This window comes from Neltuma alba, unplaced genomic scaffold, assembly GCF_004799145.2.
Source record: "Neltuma alba isolate B1F8T4 unplaced genomic scaffold, ASM479914v2 tig00002829_pilon, whole genome shotgun sequence".
NCBI lineage: Eukaryota > Viridiplantae > Streptophyta > Magnoliopsida > Fabales > Fabaceae > Neltuma > Neltuma alba.
Genome location: NW_021633033.1, coordinates 21,196 through 33,053, shown reverse-complemented (window position 1 = coordinate 33,053; position 11,858 = coordinate 21,196). Strand labels below are relative to the sequence as shown.

At 30.8% G+C, this 11,858-nt stretch overlaps 1 protein-coding gene across 1 annotated transcript; it reads left to right on the top strand.

Annotated features, from left to right (window-relative positions):
• The first annotated feature begins 1,445 nt into the window (after positions 1 to 1,445).
• LOC114739458 (uncharacterized serine-rich protein C215.13-like) lies at positions 1,446 to 3,328 on the top strand. Its single transcript, XM_028927514.1, has one exon. The coding sequence runs from the start codon at positions 1,575 to 1,577 to the stop codon at positions 2,166 to 2,168; it is 594 nt and encodes a 197-aa protein (XP_028783347.1). The 5' UTR covers positions 1,446 to 1,574; the 3' UTR covers positions 2,169 to 3,328.
• The last annotated feature ends 8,530 nt before the right edge of the window (positions 3,329 to 11,858 follow it).

Genomic DNA, 11,858 nt, shown 5'->3' with positions numbered 1-11,858 from the left:
CCTCCCGCGGGCCCCACTAAACGGGTAGCTCTGATCAAGTGGCACACAAAATAACAGGCCCCAAAGTCCTTAACCAACCCATCACTCTCTTGTTTGGTTTCCTTATCCCTCCAAATTGCATCATCCTGCCTAGCAAACTCGAGAATGGCTCCTTCGTTTTTAAAACTTTGACAAAATTATTGAAAAATTTCTCATTAAAATATTTATCATCTTTTCTTGGACTGAAACAAATATTTATCATCTAAATTTATCTTAAATTTGTTTAGAACTCACGTGTAATTTTATTTTAGTGGGTGCAATTTTTTTTCGTTTATTTAATTCTGTGCAACCACATTTGCATATAATTAAAAATATATACAATTAAAAAAGAGTTACATACATTGAAAATAAATTTTACTGCTCAATTAAGATGTCTTTAAATTTTTTTTTTTCAAATTGGAACTTTTTAAAAATTTTCCTTTAATTTTTCATATTCACTTAATTTGTTGAAATTTTATAAAATAAGATCTGATGTACGTAAAAAATTCCGGAATTTGAACTCATATCAACATTTTCAGCCGACCTATATCAAAATTGTGATTTTAGATATCTTAGTTTTCTTCAACTCGTTAGCGAGAATAGATGTTATCACTTCTCAAAAGATTAGATGAAAAAAAATAATTCCAGAGGTAATTATACGCTCCCTCATTTTTAATTTAGTATCTGTATATTCTTTTCTTAATTAAATAATTAACTTTGCTCTTTTATCACCCTTAAACTTTATAAGATATTGTTTGCTACTTGGAGGGGAGGGAAAAAAATTTTAATAAGCTTTATTTACTAAAAAGAAGAAGTAATATAAAAAATAATAAAAATTAATTAAAAGTTTTTAGTCCCATTTTTTCAATTTTTAAATTGAATTTATTAAAATTTTTCCTTCCCTTCTTTCCTTTCATTTTCCTTTATACCAAACGGACCCTAATAGTATTAACCTAGCAAAGCTCAAATGATTATCAGTGCTAACAAAATAAAACTAAAAGAATTAATTAAGAAAGAAAAACATATAGGTACTAAATAAAAAAAATAAAAAAGGGTTTTCCATTAAAAATTATGACATCTATGCTGAAAAAATATTTCATATATTTATAGATGATAATATTTTTGTTGACATTTGTGCTTGTTAATAGTAATGGACACTAATTAATTAAATAATAAATGAGGAATATTTTTATTTCTATGAATTAATTCATTAATTAATAACATAAAACACGCGTCTACATGAGGCACACACGTAAATAACAAGAAAAATCCTTTGGCCCAAAAAAAATAACAAGAAAAATCCGAGGGGTCATTGACACAATACCTTAAAGTAGATACCCCAGACTGAAAATATCTCGCTGTTAGGTCGTAGGCCCCTCATTTCAAAATTCCTATAAATATATATCTCAAGTTAAGCTGGGTTTGCCAAACCAGATAGCCGAACCCGGCTTTTTCAAAACACCAAACACTTCCCTCCGTCTCTCTCTCTCTCCCCCTCTCCCCACTATCTCTGGCAAGTCTCTCTCTCTCTCTCTCTACTGTAACCACAGACGAAAATGGCGGCATCTTCTAGAAAATCGAGCGGACCAGTGCTCCGCTCTCTCTCTCCTTCCAGCAGATTCTACAATCGTCACTCCTCTTCGACTTCGTCTTCTTCTTCCTCAGCTTTCGCATCTTCCACCTCCAGCTTCTTTAGCCGTTCCATCTCACCCACTCGTGTCAATCTCTGTGGTCCATCTTCCTCGGTTCCCTCCGTTCGATTCTCACTCGACCGTTCCACCTCTCCGAACCGCTCCATCTCCGTGACGCCTCGCGCCGGCGCCTCAAGTTCTGGCCAGGCGGTGAAGAGGCAGAGCCAGCAGAAGCGAACCTGTATGTGCTCCCCTACCTCGCATCCTGGTTCCTTCCGATGCAGCCTTCACAAGAATTTCGGCTCTAATTCGGTGGCTCCGTATTCGCCAAACAGGCTCAACGCGCGCAGATCGGCGATGACGAACTCGGTGGTGAGAATTGGCGGCGTGGAAGGGGATTTGGTGAAGAGGGCCTTGGCTGCGTTGATTCGGCCGTCGTCGCATCAGCAGAGAAGGCGAGCGGATTTCCGGCCGAGACCAAGTAGGCTTTCCGTCATGTCCAAGGCTGAAGATTCTTGAGCAGTGGCATCGGTAGCTGCTTATTGATCCCTTCGATTCCTTCAACATTCTCGGAGAGTTTCCGGTCGAGAAAGTTGGCTTCAAATTCTGGCTTTGAGATCTGACATATGCAAGGAAGAGATTCGGCACGGACCTTTTTTGTTTACCGGAAACCGAAATCCGATAGAGAACTGAATATTATATATATATATATATATATATATATATATATATATATGCACATTATGTCCATACATATCTAGAACAGGTAGTAGTCAGAGTCAGGGACTGCTGTTAATGGTGATCCTGGGAGCTTTTGGACCGAATTCCATCTAACCAATTGTACATAACTAAGATTTTGTTAAAAAAAATTTAACTTATTCTGACATAAATTTACTTTGATCACTCTTGATTTGATTTCTCTGTGATCTTTCGTTTCCTCGCCACCTTTGGCTTTCATATTCATTGCTGCAAATGCCCAGTAACGCTCTTCCTCATCCGGTTAATTTTTCTTTTCAATAATTCGTTTCATATATTTCGCTGATCAATTTGCCGTACGTTGGTGGTGTTTTTGGTTCGGGTAGTTCATTGAATTTGGGGGATTTGGTTGAACACTTAATCACGTCCATATTTCTGTGAATTGATCTGCATAGCCGACTGTTCTTTTTATTTGCTGAGATTAAATAAAATTACTTACTATGATTTTTGATATGTTAATATTATTGATTTTAGATTAGTCGTCTTTGTTTTGCAGGAGATTATAATTTGCTGATAGAGAAGGACAGACACAAGGGTGTGTTTTTTTTTTTTTTTTTAAAAAGGTGGGGCCCAGTCTCCTAGGCCTTCCTCCATCAGAGATGCTAACCATGAAGGTGCAGGCTTGTATGGCGGTGGACTGGTCTGAAAAATACAGTTTAGAATTGAGCTGGAAGGAGCAGACAGAGAGGCCAAAGATAGAAAATGATGGAACCTACCAAAAGAAAAATGTAAAAAGCTGAAAAGATTAACTAAAAGATGTTGATAAATTGTAAAACATAGCAAAATAAAGATTTTGACATGTAAACAGATAGCAGCGCAGCTAAAATCATGTCCCAGCAACTCTCGCCACCTCTCTTGAAAGAACATATTATTTAGACAACTTTGATTCAAAGTCGAAAATATATTGATTCTTATTTGAAACAGCAAACTTCATTTCAAATTTAATAAACCATGTCTCGAGGAGGACGCGTGTGTGTGTTGTAAAAATGTCCCTAGCTTATCCAGTTTTATATGTGTCGGGTAGTGCAGTACAGTTAAAGAGCAACTGTGGAGTCCAAATTGGATTCCTGCAGTGTTACGAGACTTTTGAAGACTCGTAGATGTGTGAGGGGGTCACTGGGGGAAGAAGATAAGCATAGATAAGATGGATGAGCTCATGAAAATGACATATGTGGGTGGGTGTCCCTCAGAATCAACCCATATCCAATCGCTCAGAGTTCCAATTCTCTAAAACACTTCATCATTATGAAGTAAACCCACAAGAGAGAAAATATGAATGAAACTACAGATTTCACTTCGCCTTGTGAAATACTTCCAGATATCCCAAGCCACTCTCCACCATGTTCTTTATTTCTTCTCTTATACCAAAACCAGAAACGAGTGAACACATGAAAAATAGAACTATTACTGACCGTCTCAGGGGCATTACTTTCTGCAAAACCCACCGGGGTTTTTTTACAAGGTACTTTTTTATTATAAGACCTAATTATTGAGTTAGTTTTGATCCTAAATATAAGATTTATTTTTCATATTTATTAATTTTTTTCTAAATTATCCGTAGTAATACTCCCTCAATCATAATTAAATGGGAGAGGGAGGAATGATATTAAGGAGGATGATTATGGTGTTTTAAGAAAAACATATTATATTTTTATAATTAACTAACTTATATAATTTTCTTAATCTAATCACATTAGTTAAATAGTTTTTATATTAAGAACCGGAAGAGTATCACATAAGATATTTACTATATTTCTTATGATCCTTATCTCAGAGGAACCCCACCTAGTAGAAGTTTTGTGCGCTGAGCTGCTATTTCTATTATCCTTATTTAATGTCAGTTTATTTAAACTTGGCTATTTAATTTTTCACAAGATGGGTTTAATAATAGTAAAGTTGAACATTTTGTTAAGTTGAAGAGTTTTAAATCTTTTGTTAGTTGTGGCAAAAATACTAAAAATGATTTAGGAAATACTACTTCTGATTCTTAATATAAAATCCAATTGACTAATTTGAAAATATTAAAAAAGTTACTAAATTAATTAATTATAACATATGGTATACAATCTCTCTAAGATACTTTTGTGTATTATTAAATTATATGTCAATTTATAAATGAAGTTAATTAATTTGAAAAAAGAATACAAATACTTAAAATAATTTAATAATTTTTTTAATATTCTCAAATTAATCAATCATATTTTACATCAAGAATTGGAGGTGGTATAGTGCAAGTTCTTCCTTTGCCGTTGTGTCTTGGCCTTCTTTAAACCGCTCCCTCATATCTTGTCTGTTCTTCACAGCTTCATATAGCAAGTCCCTATGTTCATTTTTCTAAACGCATGGCCAAATTTAGTTACTTTATCAACACATCGATATTTGGATTCGGATAAAAATTAAATTATAATTTAAAGATAATTTTATAGTATATAAAATAAGTATATAAAAAAAAGGGTCTTAATTTATGTAAAAATATTTTTAAAAGTGTTTTTGTCTTGAACCAAAGAAAAAGAGAGGATCACTTCTTATAGGTAATTAGAACAAACATCATCATCACTCGTGTAATTAAGTTGTTGACAATACAGTTCCGCTGCTCCCTTCTGCCGTTGCCTTAGGTTTCAAGTAATTATATGTAATCCAACATCATCAGCTCAAATCAGGAGATGTTAATTCTTACAACACTCTAGACAAGCAACAAATGATTTTCTGGGATACTGCTATTCTTAATTTCATATGGATTGGGATTTTATTACGGCCATGGCAACTGCTAGATAGATCTCGAGATTTTTCTGTTGAAATTTTTATAAAGATGTTCTGTAAATTTTCGTCTTGAAATTGTACATAATGAAGGTTTGTAATTTTTTGAGTATATACGACTGATCATATCATTCTTACAAATTGCCAAGCTTTGTCCCAAAAGAAAAAGCTATGGCACTATTGATGATGACATGCATGCTTTTCTCCATTTAAGGGACTGCCGTTTCGTGAAGCAAAAAAGCAAAATTTAAATGTTGCTTTGACTGGGAAAATCCCCACTTGAAAGGGCACTCTCATCTTTAACTAAAAGCACTTTCAACATTCTCATGTTTGAATCACATAATTTCAGTTCTCGTGTCATTATTTTTGTACAGTTGATTGCTTTCTTTAAAACATGTCTCTCGGTCATGAGGGGATGTGGGCCCAGGCTCCTAGTGGGATCCACAGAGACCGTCAAAACTACTTTTGAACGGTTACAGAATATAAGGTAAGTATGTGATAAGAGTTTTGAAAATTTTAATTATGATCCTAAATAAGCACAAAATGTTTTACTTTCTGCGAAGACCAAAACTCTTCATTTAATTTGAACAAGTGATTAGAGGAAATTGCAGTTTCTTTTACTAGAAATTGAACTCACATACAAAGAGTGTCATGTTTTATTGTTGGGTTTGATTGGTAAGTTTATAATGAACAGAAGAGTGAGACTTGATGGATATGGATGGCGCTTGAGAGTTCAATCTTTGACATGGCCATGTGCAAGTGTCTCAACAATGACTGAATCTTTTTTCTTCTCTTTTGGGAAAATATCTAAGTATACTTTGTTTATTAAACTATTAGATTAATAATGCTAAATTGTATATTGATTATTTATAAGTCATATATAAATAGTCATTGAATCTCGATTAATTGTTTATTTAATTGGTAGGATTATGACAATTTTTATTTATATGCCAAAAGTTTGAAGAAATAAATCTATAAAAGTATAAAAGTTCAATTATTGCATATTATTTGGAAAAAAAATTATTGCATATTATATCTCCTTGCTGAATTTTAGAGGAAAAAGATTAGTTGCACATGTTTTAAGGTGAGAAATTTTAATTTTATGTATTTTACAGATATAATATATATATATATATATATATAGAAAGATACAATTTCTCTTATTTTTTTAATGAATAAAACTTAGATCAAGTTGATTATAACTATCATATCAAGTTATTTATTCGACAAGATGTGACGGAAAAACTTGAAATTTAAACCAAGTTTTTCCCCTCTCTCTTTTTTCAATATGTGTAATTTTATAAACAGAAATTCATGGGTTATTTTTCTTGGGGTGGGGGCAGAGATAGGATGGGAAAGAAAAATCCTTATCCTTAATATAAAAGCAGACTAGTTATTTTATAGATATTTAAGAAATTAGTTAAGTCAATTTTTTTATAATAAATGAGTCTTGTTTTATTTAAAATACTCTTATTAATCGTGTATATTGAATCTAAATCTTTAACACATATAATTAGCATAAGAATTATTTTAAAAAAATATAAAAATATAAAAAATAAAATGAATCGAAATATTATATTTATAATCAAATTAAATATTTAACTTATTACCGGATACAGTGGGACCAAGCATGAGATAGGAGCGGGTACAATGCACAAAAGCATTACATTAACATTATTGTATTTTGGTGGTGGCTATGAGTTGGCAGTGATTGTGAAACGAGTCATTCCTTTGTTGGTTAGCGGAAGAGGCTGTGGATTTGGTTTTTGTTTTGTTTCTTCATCACGCTCATTTCTGACTCACTAATTCCTTTGTTTTTTTCCCTTTAACTTCCCATGTATTTCATACATGTCTCTATGTTGTTTCCTCTAATTATTTGCATAAAACTACTTTTTATTAATAGAATATCCTTTTAATATATCCTATCAATTAGAATAATCATTATAAATTTAGAAGACAAAATATATTAAAGAAGATATTAACGTCTTATATTTAAAAGTAAAATAAACTCTTCAGTTAACCCTTTCATTTAGTATTATATTTGGTAGAAGAAAGTTACAATAGGAAAGATTAGATATATCATCAATCCACCAAATTATGCTCATGAGCAGTTCTTTCAATAGGCAAAATAGAGGCAAATCTGGCTTTTCATCTCTGATCTTAGCTAAAAAATGATCAATACATGTTCAATAATAAAATGAATGGTAGAGCCGTGAAGGTAATGATTCTTTTTTTTAGCCAACCAAGCATTGTATTTTTGCCACAGTACAAATTTTAGTTTCCCTCATATTTCAATTACTATTAATTATTATCTGAAAATGGGATGAAATTGTGGTTGTTTACTGTACTTGTTTAGGTTGTATTTGATTCTCTTGTTTATGTCAATCAGCCTTGTCTGTCTTGTATTCCTTTTTTCATTTTGCTAAGCACAAATATCTTTCTATTAGAAGTAATTTTACTTGAGACACTGTTAGGTACTAAATTTTTTTTCCTTAAAGTATAGATATTCTTCTATTGGAAGTAATTCTATTTAAGGCACTGTCGAGCACTAAATATAGGTACCTCTCCTAACAGGAATTCAAACCTTAGTTTGTCATGTTATGAGAAGTTAAGCTTAGTTTGCCATGTCGTTAACTACTAAGGAGGTGTTTGGGTGATTGCCCAAACCATAGTTTGGGAAAAAAATTACCCAAACACCTATCAATTTTTTGAAACCATGGTTTTATGATAAAACCATGGTTTGCCTATCAAAACCAAAGTTTTGTAATAAGCAAAAAATTTATTCTTTTTGAGCGGTTCTCCCCCCACCCCTACAGTAATTTTTTTTTGGTTGAAAACAATTATTTATTTTTCTAAAAACATAATCTTATATTTTATAATTATATATACACATATTAACAATTACTACATCCTATTTTTAATATAAGATTTTATTTGAATTTTATTTGGTTCTAAATATAAAACCTCAATATACTTTATTTCTCATTTTTGTCTATCATTTTTCAAGTTATAACCAATAAACTTGATTAATAGGGATATTGTAGGAAAGACAATACTTGTTTATTACAAATAACTAACTTAACTTTTTTTTAATCTACTCAAATTAGTCAACTAATTCTTACATTTAGAACTGGATATAGTAATTAATATATGTTTTTATACATTGTTTATTATGTTGGCAAAAAAAAATTACTAATAAATTTATTACTTCAAATAAACATATATTATGAATATATCTGACATGTAATTATCATTTAAACTTATGTCCTTTTTAGTAATTTCTACATATCAAAAAATACTTATAACAATAATTATCCAAACACTCTTACTTTATCAGAATCACTTTTTCAAAAAATCTATTCTTTTAAAATCTATTCTCTAGAAGCTATTCTCTAAACTATGATTTTGTCTCATCCAAACACTCCCTAAGTATTTAATAAGAAACATTTGACATGTTTTGTTGTTTTCAAGATCATATTTGTTTTCGCAAAACATGATTTATGGGCTTTTGAAGTTGGGCAATTAGGCCCTTTCATTCCCATGTAAAACATAAAGATAGAAATTGGCTTTCAATTTTAAGTTTGGGTTGATGGGTTGTCCAATGGGAAGTTAGTTGTAAGTGGGTCTGTTGGACTTGGGTCAAAGGTGGAGAAACGAAAGTGTTGCTGCGTCCAAGGTTCGACTTGAGAGGTATATACATGTTTAGTATTTGATAAAGGGTCAATTTGGGTCAGCGTTTGCTAACCCAAAAGCAGTTTAAATTATAATATAAGCTGGGTTGAGCATGTAAGTCTGTTTGGGAGAGCTTAAAACCTATTGGGTTTACTTATTTTTTAGGCTACTGAATGCTCAACGAAAATAAATCCCAGGCAGGAGCTTATCAATTATTTGAGAAGAGCTTATAATAAATTAGCCGTTGTGCGTGTCAGGCAAATGGATTCTTTTTTTTATCTCCCATCCAGCTTTTCCCTCTCACGAGCGTCACTGGTCCTTTCTTTTTCACCCGCAAGTCCCACCTCATCTCCGTCAGTGGTAAAAATGAGTCATTATATTAATATAATAAAGTTTCACTTTATACTTAAAATATTTTTTATGATTTCTCTTAATTTTAATTCACTCATTAAATTTCATTTCTTCATTATATTATCTCAATTCTTTTTTTTATGTTTCAATTTATATTTAAAATATTTTTTTATGATTTCTTTAAAATTTTAAAATTTAATTCACTCATTAAATTTGATTTCTTCATATTAAATTATTTTAATTTCATTATATTATGTGAAATCAATTTTTTATCATGTTTCATTATTTATTAAAACTCATACCTATTTTGGTAATTTTTCAGTCAAACTTACTTTTACTCAACTATAATTCAAACAAGCTTTTACTAATCTCACTTTTGTAAACTAACTTTTCTGAACTCCAATCCAAACACAATTCAGTTTATCCAGTTTAATTTTTACTAACTTTACTTTTTCATAAACTACTTCTTCTATAAGCTGTTTTTCCAATTGCTGATCCAAACAGGCACAATATCTTCAATAAGATTGTCTCTAAAAAAGTAGCTATGAAAAAAAGTGCTGCTGTGTTGCAATTTTGAGAAGAGTGGGCCTAAGCTACATTGCCTTAAAATGGGTAACCAAACATATCATACTTTAAGTTGGGTGGGTGAATGAACTAATATTAATTAATGAATTAATTAAGTAATTAATCAGTAATCGTTTTTATTTGACATAATTTGGCGTAAATTAAGTGGAAAGTGGACTAAATGAAGTGGTGATTGGTCACATTTTTCCGTGTAATTTGGATTGAAATGCTTCTCATTTGAAGCATCATATCCTAAAATTCGATTCTTAATTAAACTTAGCACCATCTTTCCTATAAACACAATCTGCCTATGAAATAGAAACCCATTACTTCAAACGCACACTAATTTCTTGAAATCAACCATTAGTGGAACAAAACAAGAATGCAGAAACCTAACCCATGGTTAAAATTTAAAAAAATCAGAAAAAAGAAAAAAAAAGTGTATCCATCAGTATCGGTCATGTTTGATCAAAATATTATTTATGAACTTAATTTTTAATCTGATTTTCCTTAAAAACAATTTCATTTGTTCCTTTTCTTTTATTGTATAATAATAATATTTTTGTCAATATATTCACTTCCATAATAATAATAATAATTATCACAGATCAGTCAGAATTAACCTGTTCTTTTCTAACTTCTACTTTCTTGTTTGTGCGAATTATATAATTAGGAGGGAAAAAGGCTAAGGTGATTGATGCATGCTTAATGATTAAGGATTGTTTTTAGCCAAAATTAATGATTAAAGTGTCAAAGGAACTTAGGTTTTTGGACCCATATGATATCTGAGTTCGTGCACAAAAATAAGATGAAATGTATTGATGACTCCTTCACTTCAAATTTTAAAAGAGTAATTGTTGGAGCCTAAATTATTGTTGTCATTTAATATAAATAAAATCGTCAATCATTAGAGTAAACTGGTCATTATATGTGTATCCACACACGCACACACACACATATTAAAACTTGGTAGTTATCTTGTATAATATTTTGCATTATATTAAGAAATATTAGTGGTCTAATGGTCGTAAAAAGCTTCAATGACAAACAGTAGAGGATTTTTTTTTTTACATAAAAACAATTAAGTCATTTGATAAAAAGCTTACTTTTTTTTTTAAAAAAAATCCCTAAGAACTTTGTAAAAATTAAATTATTTCAAGAAATATTTTGATACATTTATATGTCGGCAATCCCCACATGTGCTTTCCCGGAAGAATGATAAAAAGCTGAAAGCACTTGAGTAAGAAGACTCTTCCTGGCCCACACTTGCTGCTGCTAATGAAGACAACATGCAATAAACTAACTTAAAGAGATAATCTTTGTTTTGTTTCTTTAAATCAACGTGACATAATGACATTCATAATAAATAAAAAAATTATAAGTTTTAAATATTTAACAATTCTACTTTAGCATAATTAAGATTAAGAAAACAAGGTTTAGAAATAACATTAATATTAAAGGCTGAGAAATTATGAATAAGGGTAAGTATATCTCACTCACAAATAATTCATATTTGCACATTCTTGTTTATAACTTAATATATTTCCAACCTTTATCTCTGCATGTTCAATATAGGTCGCTAATTTAAATAATCAAGAGGTTCATTCTGATACATCTGTGATTCATTTAATGCTCAGCCATTGAGTAAACTATTCCATCCATGGTAATGATCTCCCAAAATAAATTAAATTAAAGCAAAGCTGTTTTCTGACCCTTTCTTTTCTGTTTGTGCTGATTATACTTTAAAAATATTTTTTTTAAAAAAAACTCAGAGATGGGACCATGCTTAACGATTAAAGCAAGTTATTTGTCGGACCCATATGATGTTAGAATTAAAATATCTTGGCTCTTCATCAAAATAGTCATTCAAATTCAAATTTGGTATCAGTTCATATGCACTTCAATTAATATAAGACCCCGGTTTTCTTTGTCTCTTATATTTATTTTGTCCCTAAATAATATTTGTGATGATTATATATATTAAATTTTTTTTTATTTTATGAAATGGTAGTTTCAATGCACAATATTAATATAATATTTAAAGTAAGATAATACTACCTCCGGTCCTTGATATAAGACCCTGTTTGATTTTTATTTTGATTCTAAATA